The 23797-nt window shown below is 43.0% G+C and overlaps 2 protein-coding genes and 1 pseudogene across 3 annotated transcripts; 1 reads left to right on the forward strand and 2 right to left on the reverse strand.

Moving 5' to 3' along the window:
- Positions 1–887: 887 nt before the first annotated feature.
- On the forward strand, positions 888–6272 carry LOC146652943 (uncharacterized; annotated as a pseudogene).
- A 3407-nt stretch (positions 6273–9679) lies between these two features.
- LOC146652944 (transcription factor 24-like) lies at positions 9680–13691 on the reverse strand. The gene is made up of 4 exons (XM_085382544.1): positions 11699–13691; positions 10915–11070; positions 10626–10787; positions 9680–10163 (listed from the first exon to the last, which is right to left on the reverse strand). Exons 1-4 carry the CDS (start codon positions 11864–11866, stop codon positions 10035–10037), a joined length of 615 nt encoding a protein of 204 aa, XP_085238670.1. The 5' UTR covers positions 11867–13691; the 3' UTR covers positions 9680–10034.
- A 277-nt stretch (positions 13692–13968) lies between these two features.
- ephx1 (epoxide hydrolase 1, microsomal (xenobiotic)) lies at positions 13969–23462 on the reverse strand. 2 transcript variants are annotated; one of them, XR_014907629.1, is made up of 10 exons: positions 23281–23462; positions 18716–18907; positions 18429–18609; positions 18138–18356; positions 17230–17359; positions 16803–17017; positions 16514–16622; positions 15975–16097; positions 15503–15773; positions 13969–14439 (listed from the first exon to the last, which is right to left on the reverse strand). XR_014907629.1 is itself a non-coding variant. In XM_085382543.1 (9 exons), exons 2-9 carry the CDS (start codon positions 18896–18898, stop codon positions 15563–15565), a joined length of 1371 nt encoding a protein of 456 aa, XP_085238669.1. In that variant the 5' UTR covers positions 18899–18907; positions 23281–23462; the 3' UTR covers positions 13970–15562. The 2 variants fall into 2 exon arrangements, 1 of the variants encoding a protein (XP_085238669.1); XM_085382543.1 differs by having other exon boundaries at positions 13970–15773.
- Between the last annotated feature and the right edge of the window lie 335 nt (positions 23463–23797).

Here is a 23797-nt window from a genome sequence, read left to right on the forward strand (position 1 = left end):
GGAGTTCCTTTCCTGTCTCTTTCAGCTCAGGAGAATTTGCCCGCGTGTTGCTGGACTGTGAGAATTAGGACCCTGGGGGGAGTTTTTAGCATAGGGAAAAACATTCATTCAGCTTTGTGTTTTTAGTGTTTAAATCATTCCGGCCGGCCGGGTTTTTAGCGGGTTGCAAACACTATTTTTATTGTATACGGGGATTTTAGCTTGTATTTGTAACTCTGGCTGTGGGTTGTTTTTTTTTTTTTTGTTGTTTTTTTTATGGAAAATAAATGGTGTGTTTGAAGCCAGCTAAGTTTCTGTGCTCTGAGCGCTGACCCACTCACTCCCCTTTCTGTTTGTATGTATACAGACGTGGTGGTGAAGATTTAGGTCCACCAGTTTAGCGGCTACATGTATATCAACTTGAAATGCTCCCAAAAATGGCTCCACAGCATGTAAAAATATAATATAAGCTCTGGCGGACTTGGTTCTATGGTAGGTCTTAAAGGGTTAAGGTGTCGCGGATAAATACGACAAAATAAAACTAGTACCGGTACCGGGGAAAAAAGCAGATTTATTCATAACACACGTGAAAAGACCCAGGAAAACAGAGTTAACGATAAAAACGATAACAAAATAACGCTGAAAACCGATAAAAACCCTGAAAACCAAACATTTCACACCTGAGCCTCAACTCTCGCGGCCCGGCACCGGTCCGAGGCCCGGGGGTTGGGGACCGCTGCACTAGAGGGACAACAAAGACACAACCCCCAAAACAGGAAGTGTTTTACAGGTGGAGGACAGGTGGTTTTCACGAGTTTTGCATTTGGCTATGGTCAGTGTCACTGCTGGTAGTATGAGGCGATACCTGAAACCTGCAGAGTATGCACAGGTAGTCCATTTCATCCAGGATGTCTGTGTGGACCGAATGTGATGTGCCAGTTTTCAGCCATACCACCCTGAGCATCATCTCAGACGCTAAGCAGGGTCAGGCCTGGTTAGTACTTGAATGAGAGACCGCCTGGGAATACCAGGTGGTGTAAGCTTATGGGTGGCTGTAGAGCAGTCTGCAGGCATGCATTTACTCCAGAGATGGCAAATTTGTTTTCTTTAATGGCCACAGTGGAAAATAAGAACCACAAGAAGAGCCAGACACAATTTATATGACAAATGGCATGGTTTTATTTAATCAACAATGTATGCTCAAAATCTAAATGGGAAGAAGAATTTGGTATCAAGTATTAGATATCGCAACCACAGACATTCAAGAGGAAGAAGGTTTGCAGAATATCCATAAATGCTCCTACAATGCAAGACACTGATTCCATTTAAAGCTTTACATCGTATACACTTTTCAAGAGAAAGGAGAGACCTTCAGGGTATATTTTATGTAACCTACCTGCGAGAAATGCTCCCTAACTGAAGATATGTTGCCACAGTTTTGTTTTTTGTCCCAAGGTTAAAAAATATTGAGTCGACATCTTTGATTCAATGTCTCAAATTCTTCGGAAAGAAACTTATTCTCACTCGCTGGAAGAAGAGAGATGCACCCTCTTTAAAGCTCTGGCTTAATGACCTTGCAAATACATTACATGTGGAACAAATATGAGATACTCTTTCTGACAGACTCTCCTCTTTCAGTAAAATTTGAGCACCTCTACATTTCTGCAGCTATAACCATGTTATAGTTTTTTGGCTTCTCATTATGACAAACTAGCTGGGACTGGGGTTGTGGGCGTGTGGGAGGGTATTGTATCATATTAAGTCATGTTTTGTTATATTTTGTTATGCTATGTAATCTTAATGTACAAAATATACAAAATAACAGAGCTAGTATCTGATTCTGTAAATTCCATTGTCATACAAATGTGAACTGCTCAATAAATCTTGAAAAGAACATTTATAACATTGAGTGAAACAAAAGTATGAAATCTCTAAACTTTGCACATATGTTCTGTTTCATAGAGCTGAACATGACAATTTGCGTTGAGTATGAAAGAAATGAAATTACATACAGATACAGCCTTTGGGTATGGAACTGGCTGCACATAAAAACAAAAGCTTTAATTTACAGCTCCAGCTCTCTCAGACTGGGCACAAAGAAATATAGCCTGTTGTTCTGCAGCTGCATGCCTCTTTTAGTTCAGCAGCTTCCAGGAAACTCTTCCAAGATGCCATATCTTTGCTGGTGTGTGGATTCATCAAACAACAATAAAAAAAGTCTCTTGGCACACTGACACACAGGACTCTCCTTACACAAAGTATGAACAGGGCACACTTTCTGTTCAGAGCAGCTCGTATGTAGTTGGCTAAAATTATTGTGTAATGCGAGTAAGCTTGGTGATTTGGCCTGCTTTCGACTCATGGTTTACTAAGTTGTCTGGTGTTGGCTTAGTTGCTTATTACATGGTCTAAGTCAGCGGTCTCCAACCTTTTTTGCGCCACAGACCGGTTTATGCCCGACAATATTTTCATGGACCGGCCTTTATTAAGGTGTCGCGGATAAATACAGCAAAATAAAACTAGTACCGGTACCGAAAAAAAGCAGATTTATTCATAACACATGTGAAAAGACCCAGGAAAACAGAGTTAACGATAAAAACGATAACAAAATAACGCTGAAAACCGATAAAAACCCTGAAAACCAAACATTTCACACCTGAGCCTCAACTCTCGCGGCCCGGTACCGGTCCGAGGCCCGGGGGTTGGGGACCGCTGGTCTAAGTATTGCTATGTGATAGGCGTTTTTCTGGATCTCATTATCTCAGCTGATATTAAGCCTCATTAAGCCATAAAGTTTAGCTGCAGCTCTTAGTTTGATAAGGCTTATACTCTCAGTACTTACTGACATGCCTTACTGAGCCTTTCAGCTTAAAGGTACAGTCTGTAATTTGGGAGGTTATTTGGTAGAAAAAACCCAGTTTGCAGTTTGTGGAAGCTGATGTGCTCCCCCACTGCATTTCAATATAGTGGCTGGGGAGGACATCTGTATCCTGACTAATCGCATTTTATGTACGTGGCTAGAAAAAAACAGCACTGACAGAAATGTTAAGCTTATCCTTAAAAACTGAGAATGCATCAAGAAGATCCTGAGGTGAATCATCTCCAAAAGTTGATTCTGTTCATCTGGACGTAGCGTTTTCAGTGGGAGAAATGTTTCGTCACTCATCCAAGTGACTTCTTCAACCTCAGCTGACTGCAGGTTTTGCCAATCTTATAAACAGTACATTTGCATAATGACTGAAACCAGCCCACTGAAAGAACAATGGGCTGGGAGGTCAGTTCCTTCAACATGATTATGCAAATTCTCACGATCATTGATCAACAACCACTGACCAAAGACCACTGATCAATGGCCATAAGTGTCAGCTGAGACTGAAGAAGTCACTTGAATGAGTGACGAAGCGTTTCTCCCCCTGAAAACGCTACGTCCAGACGAACAGAATCATCTTTTGGAGATTTACTTACCTGGATGATTGAGAATGCATCAAGACATTTTAACCCACTTTGGCAAGGACTGCCTAAAGCTTGTACGTCAGTATGAGCAAACAGCATGTAAGAATGTGGATTGCAGAAACCACCTGAGATTCAGCCTCAGATGCAGACAATACAGGATTACTCCTAAAAGTCTGCAAATGAGCTCTTCAGTTAAAGGCTTCCGGGCAACAAAAATCCTCCAGAGGGCACAGCACCAGCTGCTTAATCTCACGAGGAGTGGATCTGACAAAGACTTACGATTCTTCTAGATGAAAGTACTCTTAAAAAGGTGTTTGATTTCACTGAGAAGGCTCGTCTAGCACAGCACAAAAAGTCTAAAACCAGGCAACAAAGGAAGTTTGACTTACTTGTTGTACGTCAGGAACCACAGCAAAATACAGAGAGTGTCCTCAATGGCCAGAACAGAGAAGGATGCGACACCGAGGATGTGAACAAGTGGGTGAAGAATTTGTCTGACAGACAGCTCACCCAAACAGAGAAAAACATCCTTGCTAAAGGGCTGAATTTTGCTGTCACGCCAAGACAAATCCCGCTAGTGGAACTGATCACAGCCACAGAAACAGCAATTTGAAACAACAATATTGCAGAAGTGGAAGCAGAGCAACTACGGACAAAGGTTTTGGCCTGTCTCAGCAATGCAAAGCCCCCAGCATCCAACATCAGCATGGAGAAGAGGAAGACACTCACATCACTTAGTAATAACAACAACATTATCATCCTTCCGACAGACAAGGGTGGGTGCACAGTATTGCTAAACCAGAAAGACTATCATGAGAAAATGTTGTCACTGCTCAGTGATGAAAATACTTACTGAAACAATACCCAGGAAGTGGTTACAGGAAGAGGGTGATATATTGTCTGAAACAGTTAGAACGAGACAATGCTATTGACCGGACCTCGTACCACAGGCTATACCCAGGGGAATCTACACCAAGTCTGTATGGTTTACTGAAGATACATAAACATGAAAGTACATGAAAATACATCAAACACCCTGGATTTCATTGAGAAGGTGAGAGATGTCATTATGGAGGCAAATGAAACAATTGTTTCGTACGCCGTTACATCTCTCTTCACTTGCATCCCAGTCACGGAAGTGTTGGAGGTAGTTTGTAAGAGATTACAGGATGACCCCATCCTCAGCAACAGGACCACTCTCAGCATCGACTAAGTGTGTTTGCTTGTGGAACTGTGTCTTCGTTCAACCTACTTCACAAACAGGGGTCAGTACTACAGGCAGAAACATGGGTGTGCCCCAGTTTCACCCATCGTGGCCAATTTGTACATGGAAGAAGTGGAAAAAAGGGTTCTGTTGTCCTACCCTGGAAAATCACCAAGTCACTGGTTCAGGTATGTGGATGACACTTGGGTGAAAATCAAATCTCACGACGTACCACAATTCACGGATCACATTAACTCGGTGGATCAACACATCAAATTCACCAGGGAGGATATGAAAAGTGGCAGGTTAGCCTTTTTAGACTGTGAGATTTCCATCAGTAATGGGGGACATCTAAAAGTTGATGTGTACTGGAAACCTACGCATACGGATCAGTATTTAAGGTCTGACTCTCATCATCCACTGGAGCATAAACTGGGTGTCATCAGGACGCTACAACATAGAGCGAACACCATCCCCACAGACACAGCGGCCAGGGAAGCAGAAGAACAGCACATCAAGAAGGCCCTGAGTAAATGTGGTTATCCCAGCTGGACTTTTGTCAAAGCTGGGAAGGCTCCAAAAGAAAGCTCCAGCCGATCCAGGAGAGAAGGACCAGCGCTGACTAAGCGAAAACCTGTAGTGATCCCGTACGTGTCAGGAGTATCGGAACAGTTGAGACGCATTTTTTCCAAACACCGCATCTCAGTGGCTGTTAAACCCCAAAACATGTTGCGCCAAAAATTGGTCCACCCCAAGGATCGGGTCCCTCGACACAAACAGAGTAACATAGTGTACGCTGGTAAGTGCCAGGAGGATTGCCAGGATTCATACATCAGGGAAACCAAACAACCTCTGGATGGCGAAGCGGATGGCACAACACAGAAGAGCTACCTCCTCAGGCCAGGACTCTGCAGTCTATTTACACCTACAGGCCAGTCGACACTCTTTCAGTGATGAGGATGTAACATCCTGGACAGGGAGGAACGCTGGTTTGAGCGCAGAAAAACTCTGCGGAAGTTAAAAGCACAGTTAAATATAAAATTAAAGAGAATGAAAGATGTCCTGTTAATTATTAGATCATGTATCCAGGATTAATCCTGCAAGTTTAGCTTGGTGATAATTCACTTATGCTCAATTGTAAGCATAACTTTGAGTTGAGCATTGTGTTATCTGAGACTGATCAAATGTGATCCAGAAGCAGACGCTGAAGCAAAAAAGAATAATTGCAGAGCATCATGCTTTTCTTCTACTACCCCCCCCCAAATCTCCCTGTCTTATTATTTCCTATCCATTTTTTTTTGCTCTCTTCTCCTGTCCTTTGTTCTTGTTCTGTATTTATCTTTTATCCCACTCTCTCTACTCTCACACTCTTCTCCTCTACCCTCCCTTCTACTCCATCATCCTCCTCTCCACTCATCTTCTTCCTCCTCCTGCTCATTGTGATCTCCCTGGACTTCCATACAGTTCCAGCAGAGGTCCAGCCAAAGTAAAGGGGAGTGTGGCCTCAGAGCTTCATAAATCGAGCCCGTAATCAGCATGTACCGGCCATAATGAGCACAAGATAGTAAAAATATGTCTATTATCTCCCAGCATGAGGCGGTGAGGGGGTAGACACTTTGGATACACACTTTGTTGAAGCTCTTCCAATGGCATAAATAGCTGTCTTTAGAAGGAAGCATGGACAAACACACACACACACATACAGAGTGTACTTTAAGGGCTCTCACTGGCCTGTACATGGAGTTGTTCCATCGAGTGTAGGCGTTCTGATGCAGTGTATGTATTACTTTAAGTACACCTAAGATAAAACCACCATCAGAAGAGATGGGACACCATCTAAACTCACACATAATAAATGAACAGAATCCAATAAAATTATTTTAGCCCCATCTGTCCATACTTAAGAGAAAATATTGTAAAACCAAAAAATCTAATTATGAGTTTGACGCTCATTCTGATATTGATAACAGCAACACATTTTTAAAATGGTCAGACAGAGATGGCAAAAAACAAGACAGCAGTTGGAACATCTCACCTTTTTTAATAATAATGTAGCAAACAATCTGTGGACGCCATCATCTACAGCACATAGTCTAAAAAAGAATCAAATTACAGAGGCAATTTCTTGTACACACTGCAAAAGGCCCAAAGCCAGGGATGAATGGACTGAAGAGATGTAGGAAAACTGTCCTCTGGGCTAACCAGCTACACTCTGAGTTCATCTTTGGAAATAATGGGCATGTCCTTCGGGCTAGAGGGGAGAAAGACCACCCAGCTCGTTGCCAGGGCACAGTTCAAAGCCTATGGTTTTATGGGGGTTATTAGTGCATATGGTTCTGGTAACTTGCTCATCTGTGAAGGCCTCAATAATAATGAAATGCTGTTTTTTCAGGGAAGGCCTTGCTTATTTCTGAGGGATAATGCCAAATAGTCTTCTGCACATATTACAATTTTTTATTTTTTATTTTTTAAACTACAGCAAGTTATTTACTACATGTCCAAACATTTACAGGGTGTTGGTGAAAGAAAGGGTGGCAAACTGGTACATTTCCCCTTAACTTTTGTGAAGAACTTCTCTCAAGATATTTATGGACAGGCAAGCCTAGAACACAACACCTCCATCACGGTGGAGTAACAACAACTAGAACAGACTGCATTTAGGAAACTTTAGAAGTTATGAACCGGTCACCGCAGATGGCCGCCCCTCCCTGAGCCTGGTTCTGTCGGAGAATTCTTATTGTTAAAAGGGAGTTTTTCCTCCCCACTGTCGCCAATGTGCTTGCTTATAGGGTGTTATGTGATTGTTGGGTTTTTCTCTGCATGTATTATTGTGGGGTATACCTTACAGTATAAAGTGCCTTGAGGCAACTGTTGTTGTGATTTGGCGCTGTATAAATAAAATTGAATTGAATTGAATGAAGCAGTGGTTAAAATATAAATTCTGAAATAGATGACATTTAAGTGCAAGCACTGATATATGTTGTTGGGTCACTTTGGATGTGGTCAGTGGAAGTGAAAATCCTGAAAGTAGTTGAAGAAGTTCAGGTGGAAATGACATTGTGGAGGTCTTGGTTCAACTCACTGGGTTGAGCCACAGGTTGTAAGGCTAATGCAGAGGCTCACTTGCTGTGTGTCTTCTCCTGGTCTTCCTTTGAGCTCGCGCTCTTCTTTCTATTATCCTGCACCAATAAAGGCTAAAAACTTTAGCCTTTATTTATTTTTTACAAAAAAATTAAATAAACTACATCATGCATCAAACAAGTTAACAGTGGGTTTAAAAAAAAAAACTTATAAAATTAGACTTTTGACATTTTCAGAGCTGTGGTCCATGTCCTTTAAAGAGAAAAGGAAGTGTTGATGTCGGTTGATAGAAAAACTTTCCTACAACAGCATGAGCATGTCATTATTCACTGTTTCCAGGCTAACTTAAATAAAACATTTCAAGGGTTTGAGTTTGTTTTTTGACTTTTTTGCACACTCACAGACTCACGTTGTTGTTGCTTTACCAAATAGTCCAGCTTGCCCCTCTATAACCTCTGATGTAGTAGTCAGAATGCGGCAGCTCCAAATTAGTCATCGCTACACATGGGAAATCGAGGAGACCCCCCCAGCCAGCCCCAGACAGATTTATAGAAGTAGCCTTGAACGTTGGGCTGTTGCTTGTGGAGCTGAGCCCATTTTGTTCAAGGGGGAGACGCTTCCAGTTAGTCTTGTCTCCCATCTGTACTACACCCGACAAACATATCCACGTGACTTACTGGTTCAGGTTCTTATTTTTAAAATGACATCGTGATCATTCAGCACAAATATGAGTCAGTGAAATATGACTTGAGTGGGAAAAAAGTGGGGAGTGTTTTTATCTCAAAGCGTTGTTCAATCACAGCACACTAATGTCAGGGGAGGTTGTTTTTTTTAATGGGAGAATGTCTTTGGATATCATACGATTGGGTTTTAGTCAGAAATAAAGTTATTATAATTGCACACAGAGTATATGATGCTGAATCTCCAGAGTAAAAGATCCAAAACGTCCATAAACGATTCTGAAATTTCACCTTCCTTTTTTTAGCTGCATTTGTTTTGTTTTGTTTTTTCTGGGGGGGGGGGGGGGGGGTTCAAGGCGCAAACAGATATACAACATCTGCTTCTCTCTTACCAAACGTCTTTTTTTAACTGTGTGATGACCCCAGTGCACTTGTCACTGCTTACAACAGACTGGAATGATTTAGTTTGAAGTAAGTCCAGCTGTGCATGAACCTGAACAGATCACCAGTTGCTAAAGTCTCCAAATAGGAGCTTCCCAGAAACAACTTATTTATATTTGAAACTGTAATTGGTAGTTGTCACATTTCGTCACATGAACAGAGGACTGTTGGATTTGTCTTTGCAGTATTGTACAACTGTGTCGATCAGACTGTGGGTGGGCCTCACTGGTGGGGCAGCTGGATAGGGGTGGGGAGAAATAAAAGTGAATTCATGTGATTTTTGTAGCAAAAACATATAATAAATAGAACTTTATTTCACTTCTATTCAACCTGGATCCTTTTCCATCGTTACTGTTTACTGCAGTCTTAAGAACTCTTAAAACTTAAAAGTTGAGGGATGGAAGGTCGGTGAACAAGCTGCTGGTGGGGGTCTGGTGGCACTCTGGACATTTTGAGTGATATTCACTTTACTGCTCAGTAACTCTACAGGCTCAAAAACACCACAGAGCTATTCTGGAGTGATTTCTGATAATTACAATCGCTGTGTTTTTATGTTACAAGGAGATCATCTGGGGTAGGTCGAGCATGGATGGGATGAGTTGTATAGGAGGTCTTACGCTACACATTATTGAACCTGCGTGAACCGTTAAGAGTCGCTGCTGTCCTAGTGCAAGTAAACGGTTACATTCTGTGGCACTGCTGTAATGAACACTCAGTGATCAGACCCCCCCCCCCCACGCACACACACACATTCAAATAATAAAGTAGGAAAACCTCACAAACGTAGACTTTATTTTTTTTTAAAAGAAAAAAAAAAAAAAGCAAACAGGTGACTCTTCCTTGCAGGGAGAATATGATTTTTTTTCCACAAACACATTTTATTTTCTGTTTAAGACACATGACCACATTTAATTTAAAAGAAAGAAATCCAACACCAGAAAGTAAAAACTTAGCTGCAGGTTCATTAAAGTTCATTTAACTTCCGCATTTAGATTAAAAAAAGTAATTTGACAAAAACATCATTGTTTATATGTAACATAAAAATGTCTGCCTTGCTCGTCTTTAAGCCCACGTCAGCAGCGGTGCACCACATCCTTTGAAATTTGCCCATCTCTGCACATGAGTGTCTTTTGATGTCTCCTTTGCTACCAATAGCTGGTTACGATTAAAGATATAAAACAGCATAAAACAGGCTTTCACTCATCGTCTCCTTCTAAGGTAGGGCTCAGTGGGTGTGTCCTGTCCTGTCCAGGTGGAGTCATCTGACTGGCTGACAGCAGCTCTCCCACACTCCCACAGTAGAGCAGAGAACGCATGGGCCATTTCTGAGAAGAGACACACATTTATCCAGAGTCATGCTGGACGTCTGATCACAGGCTTAATCTAAGAACAGCTACACATTCTGAAATTCTGTACATTCTATATTTGAAACAGCTCATTACACTCAATGTGTGAACAAGCCACACTTGTTCAGTCTTACGGAGACAAACGTTAACATTTAACATGCTAACTGATGCCTGGAGATTCTGAGGTATAGCTCTTACTTCGTGGTACTGTGTTAACAAACACCTGAATTTTTTAACAAGCGCTAAAGGTGCATCTAGGAACTGCAGAGAATCCTGTGAAAACCTCTTTTACTCGACTGTAGCTAAAAGTATTTTGCGCAGGCACAGTGAACAGATTATTGACTAGTGATGGCCAATTAGCAAGTCTTCAAGTTGTATAATATATGTGAGTAAGACAATAATGGGCATAGCATGGAAGGCAGTGAGCTGTCACTTTCTAACCTTAACAGGATGCAGGTATCCACCCGGCCTTGAGGCCGTGTGCTCCGTTAGCATCCCTCCTTGGTCTAGGGTCTCTGTCAGGTGAGCTATGTAGTTAGTAGCCAGAACCAGAACATCCAACTTTGAGAGCTTGGTGTCAGGTGGGACTGAAGGTAGAGCTGCCTGCAAAGAAGGGAGAAGCTGCTGTGACAGCCTCTTTTTCAGCCGTCACCAAAGACGGGCGTACAGCAGAACTACTGAGAGTGCAGTGTAACGTAACAGCTCTGAGGCAAGTGTGTGTGTTTTGTACCTGCAGAGTGTGAAAGGCCTGCCGCAGGTTGCGTACTCTGCTCCTCTCTCGGGCTGCGTTTTCCGGGGAGTGCTGAGCCCTCAGCGCCCTGTTCAGGACCGCGGACCCACAACCAGAACCGGGGTTTGACCTGGACCCGCACACTGATTGTACCTGCTGCAAAGAGCACGCCGAGAACCTGACATTTCTGCAGACTGATTATCAAGTATTACTAAAAGAAACAAAAGCGTTCTGATTTTGTGACTGCATTATTGCTGCTCTGACAGTGTACAAAACACTGCTGCTCTCTCTTTAAGTTCTGCATTAATGGAGAAGAAAACAGGTCAACCTGCAGGACAGACCCAAGCAGTCACAAATATTTCATCAGCACACATCCACACATGATCGCTGCCGCTCGCATGTAAGTCAACAAGGTTACACAGTGACTACTTTGTTTGTTCTCCAAGCGCCCTTCTCTAATTGTCTGGGTTTCTCTGCGTTTCCATGTCACTACGGTTAATACAAACTGATTGAACCAGACCTCAGAAGAGGGAAGCTCCTCCACACATTGTATGAGGCTGTGCCACAGCTGAGAAAAATACTGACTATATTTGGCTACTTTAAATAAACACATATTTTAGATGTTCTCATGAAATTCTTCATATCATGCAAGAAAGGTTTTGCACTCTCCCACCAGCTGCTGGAAGTGATCAATCACTGCATTGCATAATTTGTCTGCAAAATCAGGGTCATGTTTGAATTTGAGAAGAGGAAAAAAAAACCTGGAGCATTATTTCAAACTCACCCACTTCTTGGACTCCCGACTGCTGCGTACGCTCAGCTTGTGTCCATGCGGGGAGGCTGGGCTCTGGGACGAAAGAGGCTGCCGGCTCTGCGGCTCGGCTGCACAACCAGAAACCAGCCGGTGGTTTTCTGCAACCAACATGAGACCTTCCAGAGGATTCGCTGCCATGAGTGCTGCCAAAGTGCTGCAGTAGATTCCCTTCAAGTCTCGAGAAATTAAATTACATTCAGTGTGTTTTCATTGGACGGATGAAGCTTTATTTTCCAGTGCTGGAGATTGCTATGAGAGATACTTTCTTTTCCTAGGTACTTTGCTGGACCCAAAAGAAAACAGAATCTGAGGTCATCCCTTCATCTAGTGTGAGCACATTTTTGAAGTCAAATCTGGATATGAGATGTGACTAGTTAAGTGAAGAACAGCAGAAATGCTCATCTGATCTCATGAAGTTATTAATGAGATGATTTCCCGCTGCGGGCAGCTCCAAGCTCCTCTGGAGAGTTCATGAGACTTCTGTGGGACACCAGTTCCACCCAGACCCTTAAACAAGGGCTGCTTCTCTGCGAATCACCATCCACCCAGAGACATCCTCCCAAGTCTGACCGTCTCTATCCCTCTCTCACTCTGGCTTTCCGTGAATCTCTGCTCGTTTCCTTATCGGGTGAGGTAATGTGGGGAACTTCATGTGGTCCTTATCTCAGCCGCCCGGTCATCCTGATCCTCCCATGGCTGCTTGGTTGCCAAGAGTTCCAGGCAGGCAGGCAGTCAGGCCTGGGGGAGTATTGCTCTGGGAGGGTGTCCTGAGCCAGGGCACTGTGGGGGCCTTGGGAACCTCAAAGCTGTGCTAACAGCTGGAAACAGAATTCTGGGGCAGCGCGACATGGGATGTAACGGAGCAGTGAGAAATACATTTATGGCCTTGGAGTACTTTTGACTTGAACAGTCATGAATCTGATTTTGTGGCAAGCTAATGCTGTACATCACACCAGCAAGTGTTTAGGATTAGCAAGGTAGTCAGAGCTGTCAAATCCAAAATCTTGGGCAACCCTAGTAGTGAGGCTCAGCTTCCTATTCCATGTAAGAAACGGAGAACTGAGCCTGAAATCAAAATCTGCCTTCGAGGCTTTTTGCTCAAAGGTTTTATTCTCACAGAGAAGCACGTGACACGCAGCAAAGGTCACCCAAGCTGGTTAGCAAGAACAGACACAGCAGGCATGTGGAGCATTTCAGCCCTCGTCTGGATTACTGAAACTCAGAACTGGATAAGCTTTTTAATAATGCAAAGCTGGACAAGCACATCTGCATAACTCACTTATTAGATCCCACAAACACAAAAGACTGTTTAAGAAAGCGGATTACATAATCTGATCATTTTACATTAGAAAATGATGTGAATGGAAATGAAAAGTTAGAAAGCTTTCTGCTGAAACTCACTCAAGCTGGTGAATACAGGCCTCAGACAAACACACTATAACTACGATAAAACGTTTCAATACAAAGAAATATACTGAACACACAAACTCATGCACAGAGGCTGGAGGAACACCTTTTGGCAGCACAGAAAGATTAAAATATTTTCTGAAGAGGTCAGAGTGACTTGTGAAAAAAAAAAACATTCCACTAGAGCCAAAGACATTTGGACTTGGGTTGCTTACTGAAGAACACAATTATAATTACAACAAACAATGAAGCTCAGTGTTAGCCAAAAAGCACGGATTTGGAATAAAACAAAACAATCTGGGCTACTTGTTTTCCCATTGTTGACAACTAAATATATAATTTAGTCTGATATCTGGAGGTATCAGACTTTTGAGTTTGTTTGCAAACTGTTAAATATTTAATCCCAGGTTGCAGTTTTCAGGCTTCACATCTTAACCAAAGACCACCTTGAATAACAGCTTTTTAAAGGCCCTCCAACTTGTTAAATAATAAAATCTTATGCACAATTACAATAAAGTTAATTTTGGACAAAGTGGTAATGTAACCAACACTCCCATTAGCTACCATTTCCAACCACAACTTGAATTATCACACGTCCAGACTGTGTAGACATGTGGGACATTTTAAACATTGTCTGAATTACAGAATCCTAGAACTGCAAAATGAGCTGCAGACTGGGAGCCAGTTTGGGTCTGTGGCTTTCGTACATTTCTACACAGAAGAAACTTCAGAAACGTGCAAACACACAGTAAAGTTTACACATACTTCTCAGAATGAGTCTTTAGCAGTGGAGCTGTGTCAGAGAGTCAAAAACTGAAACTGAAATACAGAAATTTAAAGCAGCGTCAGTTTTATTGGGTTTAAAATGCAGCCAGAGGTCAGTCTGGTGATTTTGGAAAGGCAACATACACAAAATTGCAACTTACTGTTCTGAATTTGACATCTTTATTGACTTTTAAAGGCAACAGCAGATATACAAGGAAACTCTTAAAGAGACATCAGGAGCTCTGATTGTGATTTAACTCGTTTTGCAGCACTGTCACTATATTGTTAGGCCTCGAATGAGGAATTTCTAGTCATGATAGTAAAATATATATTTTAAATTAACTTGCACCAACATCAAGGTGGGGTAAACTGCCGCCAATCAAAAGCTAACTGACACAAGATGTAAATCTGATGCACGTTACAGACCCTGGCAAGTAACTCCAAGGCAGTAAAGGATCATCTGCGTAAGAAGTTGTGGAATGTCGCAACAGACGTCTGACTTCAAAGGTTTTCAACTTCCAAGTTAGTTTTAAATGACTCTGAAAAAAAAAAATTAAAACATAACCTGAAGCTTTAAGGCAATCAAGTGTTATTATTGTTGTGGCTTAAGTGCAGAGGTTTCGTGCTATCAGTCAGAGGAATGCCTGGCACCTTGTTTATGCTGTCAACACAATCCCACCATGTGCCCCCTAACCTCCCATCTGCAGCTGCTTAGAAACTGTTCTAACAACTACGAGGCTGAGAAATGCTGTAAGGAAGTTAGAAACTAGTGAACGGACCCCTGGATTCATGGAGTGGGAAGTTGCAGAAAGACGCTTTTCTTTCCAAGCTCCTTAGACTACGATGACCTGGACGACTGAGACATCACAGACATTAAAGATGGATCCAACCACTGTCACATCACCCACTACTTTGTAGCTATTTTAAACCTTGACTTCAACCTCGCAACTATTGCCATCTTGGTGTTTTTAAACCAGACATCATGGGGCAGGGTAAATCTGACTGAGAAACTGAGAGACTCTGCACAATCATTATTGCAGCTGTGCGATTTTACCTTGTTTTGTTACCTACTTTACTCCAAGTAGATCAAAGAGAATGCAAAGATGCTATCATTTTATATTTAACAAGACATGAAACCTTCAGTTGACACCAAAAGCCTATCAGTAAAGTTTTTACTGAGTGCATGTATCAAGTGACAAGCTGTGCGGTTTTTCCATAGACTTCTATACAACCAGGATCATTTCTTTAATCAGATTTGCCACCCCCTGCTGGCCTTTAGCAAGAATGCAGGTTTAAGCTCTAGTTTTCACCAGAGACTACATCCAACTTTTCCATAAATTTCATAAAAATAAACTGCAAGTTTAAGAATGAAAGGTGTAGCCTTAAATTCTAAACAGTAGATTGAAAACAAGCTGTGATTTTCATAGTAACCCAACCTCTCAACAAATTTTCAATTTCAGCCACCACTCATTATTTCACCATTAACACTGTATATGACTTTATCATAGTGTCACTTAGAGAGCTATCCTATCTTACAGAATCCACTTCAGATAAGAAATACAAAGCTTAGACTCTGATTCTAGATGAACTATGTCCACTTACTGCTCAGAACTTTGTCCCAGCTGATGTCTATTCATACTTCTGTATTTGTCAGTCCACCCTCTACTCTTTCACCTTCCCTTCCACAATCTTTGTGAACTTCTGGATGTCCTCTGCCATCAGCTGGGGCTCTTCCATAGCAGCAAAATGACCACCGCGGTCCATGGGAGTAAAGGTCACAAGTTTACGGTACTTCTGTTTGACCCACAGCCTGGGCGTGTGCATCAACTCGTTGGGGAAGCAGGCGAAACCCGTGGGGACATAGACTGGTATCCTGGGAGGAGACGGTGACAGTTGTGAATCAGCATTAGATTTTACTAAACAAGTCAGTCATTCTGAATATTTCAAAATTAGGTTTTTAAATGACAAAGTTGGGTGGCACAGAGCTGTTAAAGACTGTTAACAACAAACACCTTTCAACCAATAAGATGTTGCTGATGTGCTTTATGGGAATTTGGCATTTGTTCTCACTTACTTTGCATGTGGAGCATCAAGACCTTGGCCAAAGTTTTCCTTGTAGAACCTCATGGAGGAGATAATGCAGCCAGAGGTCCAATAGATCATGACGTTTGTCAGCAGGTCATCTAGAGAGAACTTCCTGCAACACATGACCCCACTGATATAAGACTACTGACAACTGAAAAACTAAGGAAACAAGCCTATTTCAGAATAGACAGCACTGCTAATACGCATGCTACTACTCAAGTTCACAACTTCTTATAACCTTCAATCCAATTTTATTTATACAGCACCAAATCCCAACACCAGTCGCCTCAAGGTGCTTTATTTTGTAAGGTAGACCCTACAATAATACATACAGAGAAAACGCCAACAATCAGACGACCCCCTATGAGCAAGCACTTTGGCAACAGTGGGAAGGAAAAGCTCCCTTTTAACAGGAAGAAAACTCCAGCACAACCAGGCTCAGGTGAGGGGCAACCATCTGCTCCCACCAGTTGGGATGGGGTTCCACTAATATTAGTGGGACATATTCTAATATTCTGCTGTATTCACCGTGTGAGTCCTCCGTCATCCAGGTTCCTGAAGTCATGGCTCGTCCATGTGGAGAACTTCTCCAGAATGTAGGCAGCTAGACCCACTGGAGAGTCATTCAGCCCTCGACCTCAAGGGTCAGAAAGTAAAATATAATTCAATGTACACAAAATATTTTAGGAATCTTGAGCAAATAAAATAATTTGAAGGGAGATTAGAAGTATATTAAGTAAAGGAAAATGCAACCAAGCTCCCCAGTCAGACTTGAACTGGGTTATGCTGCTTGAAACCATCTTCTCCAAGTTCTTACCCACAGTGTCAGGCTTGGTGGCCTGGATATGCATGTAGCCAGTCTCTTTGATGGATTCTACCACCAGTTTCTCCATGCAGGGAAATAATCGCTGAATATCAAAGTCAGTGAAGCCAAACAGCTTAGGGAAGTGCCGGCCAAGCATCATGGACAAAGCCATGGACAGCCCTGGCTTGGAGGGCGGGGCAAAGTTCAAATGCAAGCCTTTGACAGTTCTGGGGGCGAAGCAAAAAAAAAAAAAAAAAAAAACTGCTTACAAAAAAGATGTCCAGAAATACAAAAATGTTTGCATGCCTCACAGAGGTCTACTGTTCTTTGAACAAGTATACTACAGAAAACTATCGCCATGCTCAGAATTTGGTGTAATATTTCTCAATAAGACGTCATTTATACCCAGTACATTTGGTGTAGCTCTTGTATCACATACTTGGGTTCCAGCTGAGCCATGTTGGTGGTGACCAACCAGCCCCAGTCTCCAGCGTGAGCGTAGTACTGCTGGAAACCCAGACGCTTCATCAGTTTGTGGAAGATACGAGCCGCGCATACCGAATCAAAACCTGTTCACATGGAGGCAGAGTTAGAAAACGCAGCATTCTTGCATTTCCTTCACACTGACTTTACTAACGGTGAATTCCAACATTTATTTTAGTGCTGCTAACCACTGACCATCCTGTTTTCTCTACCAGCTGGCTCACTGGCCAGGTCTCTCTGATCTAATCGTGATAACTGATATGAATCAGCTGAGAGGATCTCATCCTTACAGTCAGACCAACTGCAACATTTAACATCTGGAGCTCAGCTGTGAGCTAAAGGGCAACTCCAATCTAGCTGTGCAAGAGGTTCATGAGGCACTACACTAAAATTGGCGAGTACTGCTGCCACCATCTGCAGTCCAACCACTACAGTTGAGAGACACAGTGGAGAAGCAGCTAATTATGTTGCTCATTTATAAAAAGTGCATGTGTGCACATATGAAAAAGTGCCTGATTTCTGATTTCTTATTTTTTCACTCTGCGACCTCTCCAGGGTCTGGGATAGGAAGATGATGAAGGTCCCTTCTTTCTTACTTAGCTTATTAGGGTCAACCTGGATTTACGCTGTTTTGTGTATTTAATGTCCTTTGTACACTTTGTGACTGCTTAGGGTTTACCAATTAACAAAAATACTACCCTGCACCCAACTTGTATTAACAAGTTGGGTGCAGGGTAGTTTTTTTTATTTCCCCTTCAACAAATATGGTTATTTTAAAGTCTTTGACCATGATAAAAGACTCTAGTGATACTGTTACAACAGTGATGATGGGATGTGGCCAAAGTAAAGAAATCCCAGGCTCACCTTTCTTATGTGGTGCTTCAGAGAAGCCATACCCTGGAATGGAGGGACACACCACCTCAAACACGAGGTTGTGTGGGTTTGACAGGTCTGTGAGCAGAGGGATCAATCCATAGAACTCATAGAAGGAGCCAGGCCAGCCATGGACCATAATCAGTGGAACAGCACTCGTCCCTTCTGGCACCTTTTTGGGTTTCACATGCAGGTAATGGATATCAATGCCTGGACAGATTTTTAACAGGTTAGAGACAACCAACAGTATTCTTCTTCATGAATGTGGCAGCTTAGTCTCACCCTCAATCTTGGTTTTGAAGTGAGGGTACTGGTTGAGCTTGTCGACCTGCTTCCTCCAGTCAAACTCATTTCTCCAGTAAGACACCACCTTCTGCAGGTACTGCGAGTTGAAGCCATAATTAAACTGGCTGTCCTCCAGTGAGGGAAAAGGACGAGTCAGATCAATCCTCCTGTAGAGGTCCTGACAAGAAATAAGAGAAGATGTACAAGTCTATTTGTGCGAGGTGGAATTTCTCAGCAGCAAATGCACCATCTATCCTGTGTGACCAACTGAGAGGAAAACTAACCTCCAGCTCTTGATCGCTGGTGGTTACCCTGAAGGAGCGGATAGTGTCGTCCTCCCCAGCATCACGGGGTGCTCCAGAACCCCACCAGCCATCCTCTGTTGTTAGGACCTGATTCTTACTCCTCTGAACCAGGAAGTAGATCAGTCCACCAATCACCAGAGCAAGTAGGACCTCTGTGAACATGATGAGAGTCTGCAAGAATGAATGACAGACAGGACAGAGGAAAAAAATGAAACAACATCTACACCCAGGCATCATTTAAGGTAGTAGCCATGAATCTGTCATCTATAGACTGTACTATGCTGTACCTGTATTTTGTCACTTTGTCCAAAAATAGATAATTCTTTTTTAAAAAGAAGTAGTTTGCATCCATCCACGTTAAAAATGTGATCAATTTACTACTGCACAACCCCCTTACTCTTATTTTGAATTGAATTAAATTGATATACCTTTATTAGTCCCACAAGGGGAAATTTCATAAGGCTGCCGACCTATTGCATGCAATGGCGGCACCATCTTACCCTCCAACCATACATACATTACACAAAACATCACATGGGAAAGACAGGTCAGAGAGGTATAACAATGGAAAATGCACCACATGAGGAAAGATAAGGAGAAAAAAATAACTCCCCCCAGACTGAGCTCCAACAGGGAGATCAGTTTGAGAACAGAAAAAAAAACACCTCTGCACAAAGCACATGAAAAAACTCTTAATACACCAAAGAAACACATGACAAGCAACAGGGGTGGGTAAAGGGTGCAGCATCAGAAGGGAATAAGTGTCGAAGGCGTTTGGAAAGGGAGGGGGGATGAGTGTGTGCATATCAGTGTATATGTATGTGTGTGCATGTCCAGAGTTCAGCTGAGACAGTGTCCTTCGCCCTGCTAGGCTAAGTAAACAGTCTTCCAGCCAACCCAGGTGGCCTTGCATGGAATGGGAAGGAACAGACTCAACACAGTCGTTATCAGGGAAAGTTCAGTCACTGCTGAATTAGTCCAAATCCTGAACTTTGGTTCATAAGGATTACCTGCACCAATGCTGACCCCATTATTGACAACTTTGGCCGGGTTCATTATCAGAATCAGAATCGTGTTTATTGGCCAGTATATGTGCAGACACATACAGGGAATTTGGTTCCGGTAGATGGTGGCTCTCAAGCACAGCAATGTAAATCACACACACACACACACACACACACACACACACGTGTCTATATATACACATTACACATACATACACAAAGCTGTGTAAACAAACTATAAATAACGAATCTAACTTACATACATGAAATACAGAAATGAATGAGGTGGAATGAATACTACAAAATGTACATAAGGTGCAGTTGCAGTCTGGCAGTGGGAGCAGTGTGACAGGTCAACTGTTAAGAAGGGAGATGGTGAGGGGAAAGAAACTGTTCCTGTGTCGGGTGGTCCTGGTCTGCAGGCTTCTGTACCGTCTGCCCGTTTTCTGGTTCTTGAGAGGTACAGATCCTGGATGGAGGGCAGGGGGGTGCCGATGATCCTTTCTGCTGCCCTTACAGTCCGCTGCAGTCTGCTCCTGTCCTGTTTAGTGGCTGCACCATACCAGACTGTGATGGAGGAGCACAGGACAGACTCAATGACTGCAGTGTAGAACTGGATCAGCAGCTCCTGTGGGAGACTGTACTTCCCCAGTTGTCTCAGGAAGTACATCCTCTGCTGGGTCTTTTTGAGGATGGAGTTGATGTTGGTCTCCCACTTCAGGTCCTGGGAGATGGTTGTACCCAGGAACTTGAAGGTCTTCACAGTTGACACAGGGCTGTCTGATATGGTGAGGGGGAGCAGAGTTGAGGGATGTCTCCTGAAGTCCACTGTCATCTCTACAGTCTTAAGAGTGTTCAGCTCCAGATTGTGCTGACTGCACCAGAGTACCAGCCGCTCAACTTCTTGCCGGTATGCAGACTCATCACCATCTTGAATGAGGCCAATGACAGTGGTGTCATCTGCAAACTTTAGGAGTTTGACAGCCGAGTTCTCTAACAATATACAGCATTGTACCACTCCTTGGATCCTTATATTTTTCAAGGAAAATTGGAAGTGGGCGCGTTGATTTGTTCATGTGCAAATTAGCATACCTCAGCCTTTTCTCCCTTTTTCCTTTCCTTAAGAATGGCTGTATGACAGCCGCCCTTCTAATGAGACCAGTTCTGATGAGGCTTCAGTAAACAATAGATGGATCAACTGAAGGCCCAGATGCATCTCTCATCTCTCAGGTCCTGTCTCAGGTCTTTGCTAGATTTACTTACTATGAGCACGATTTTCAGATACCTCTTACCTACTGTAGAGTGTCTTGTGACTTCTTATTTTATTGTATACTTATCCAGTTTCCTCAGATTTTTTAAAGGACTAAGTGCACATGTGCCAAGACTTGTAGCTCTTTAGGAATCACCTTGTTGGTGGAAAAATACTATGTCTGTCAACTGTGGCATCGTTGACAATTTTTATAGATTTAACTGAAGAAATGGGAATAAATTATGTGTCTTTTGAACAAGATGCTGGGAACAATGTGCTAATGATGCCATTTAAAATTGCTCTTTGCCAAATTAGGTGTCTTTTTTGGCAATTAACTCCATTTACAGTGGTTTAACACAAAACAGCAGAAAATGTCCACAGAACTTTGAAAGATCTTCACTTAGTGGTGTGCGATACTGCATATTTTGGTATCGATCCTATACCAAGTAAATTCGGGCCAGTATCGCCGATACCAATACCGATACTTTTCAATAAATAAGGTGTATGGCTCATTGAATTGCTAAATCGCAATTAATTTTCATAACCTTAAGTGTTTTTTGTGATGTTTCCTTTGGTATTACTAATTAGTTAAAACCCAGGACATAATTAGGAGAAATAATTTATTTATAATTAAATAAAAAACGTTTTATTATTGTGGCAGCTCGTGGTCTGCGATGCTGCTGCAGGTGAGATGGACTCACCTTCACTGCATCTACAATGATGCCTCGCCGGCTTAAAACCTGTGCGCTGCTTGTGCTGTTGTTGTTTTTGGTGTTGATGTGTACAGCTGGCAGCAGGAGGGCTGCAGCCATTGAATGTAGGCTACTGTTACAGCAACCGTGTGGACAGCGCGCGGCTAGGGGTGAGCAGGAGGCTGGCGCGCCAGCGGGACCTGCCTAGCTGGAGACAGAGGTCGAGGTGCGCGGGGGTCCTGCCACGCCTGAGGGCGGCGTGCTGTCCACTTCGGCACGCAGGCTGCATAGTCCTGCGTGCCGGCCGTCTGCCCAGCTGCCTGTGAGCCCCAGCTCACTTCCACGCCTGCTGCGGCGCCGCTGCTGCTTGTCATGGGTGGTCATCAGGTCAGCTCCGGGGCTTCCGCTGGAGGCGCGGGCGACCGCCAGAGTGGACACTTCCCCGTCGCTGGGCTGGGGCATGGGGCGCCGATGGTCCGGGCCAATTCCCTCGCCTGCTCGCGGGGTGAGGTGAAGTGGGCGAGGAGGGTATGTGGCAGGGCATGTTCTGCGATGCTGCTGCAGGTTTGGTGGTGGTGATGTGTACGGCTGCTAGCGGGAGAGCTGAAGCCGTTGAATGTACTGTTACAACAACCGTGTGATTATTGTAAGAATAAATGATGCTGCGAAGCATGAAAATGCCATCGGGTCTGCCGTGGTGGCGATCTTTTTTTTTTAATCTTAAGTGCACGCAAACCAGTAAACAAATTAAAACAAATACTGTTGTTAAACTAATACAAAAATTACAATTAAAATTCTCAACAACAAAAACAAAAAATATAATTAATATGTAAACAACTTAACAAACCCCAAAGTGTCTAAGTCACATCACGTGTCAGTGCAACACCGAAACATAAGAGTGGGGGAGAGGGAGCAAAGTGTGCCTGCTCTCCGCTGACACAGGAGCGGTGAGTCCAGCGACCTGGTTGTTTAGTTTTTGCCGAAAGCACAGCGTTGTAAGTGAGCAGAACTCAAAGTAAAGAATCGATATCACCAGGCTAGTATCGATCCGATACCAATGCCGACTTGGGATCGATACTATCGATATTTGGATCGATCCGCCCACCACTACCGGACACATCAGTGGCAGCTAACACGGGCCAGACTGCAATCCACTGGTGGAAAAGTCTGGACTGAGACCCTGTTTGCGTGTGTATTCATTCAAAGAGGATACACTGTATAAAGTTCAGCATCCCTGGTGGCTGTTAGCCCTTTTAGTCAAATGAAATAGGTCTGTTTTCTCGAACAAACTACCCCATTCACACGAACACTGCAGCCAGAAATGCATCTGCCGCTCTAGATCCATCCAAAAACGCTACAGTGTGGTCAAGCTACGAACACAGATTAATGACTATTTTTTAATATTTTTAAAAATAGATAAACAAAATAAATGATACAACTTGTTTATATATGATATTTGATATTTTGCTCACAGGTATTATCATAAAGCTATAAGTCACTAACAAAAACTGACGACACAGTGGGAGCTTTCCCACGCACTATTTATGTCAAAGTTAATCTCGTCGAGCTCTTTACTGGAGGTATGCGAGGTGGCCGTACCTTTTAGGTTGTTGGTCGCTTCTTCTTCTGCTCATAAAATCAAAACAATTCAGCAGTCAGGAAAAGTAACATAGCTCTTCGCAGTTTTACTATTAAAGGTCCGGTCCAGAAGGCTGCTCGCTGCTGGCGGCGCTTTTCTGCTCCACTGCGAAACCAGCGTTTTTTTTCCCGCCCTTGTGTCCCTGAACTGAACCAGAGCTGAACGCAGCAACAGCACGAAGCGGGAGCAGGCAAGAACTGACTTTTGTCCTAGAAACCAAATGCATGTGGGGATATCAGGAAGGGATCATGGGAGTTGTAGTATTTTATGGGGAAAATCTTTTTAAATTGGTTGGGAAATAAAAAGCAGGGGGAAATGGAATCCGGGGTTATGATAGTCAACTGAAACAATGTTCCCACTTTGCTGCACAACAGGAATAATTCGTGCTTTCAAAACTGAAATTAAATGACATTTTAATTCCATTCAAGGCAATTCTTGTCTGTGATCAGGACAGTGGAGCCTTCCGGTGTCTCAATA

Source organism: Rhamphochromis longiceps, linkage group LG15 (assembly GCF_057381845.1).
Source record: "Rhamphochromis longiceps isolate RC_006_pf linkage group LG15, R_longiceps_female_GT1.1, whole genome shotgun sequence".
Classification (NCBI taxonomy): domain Eukaryota; kingdom Metazoa; phylum Chordata; class Actinopteri; order Cichliformes; family Cichlidae; genus Rhamphochromis; species Rhamphochromis longiceps.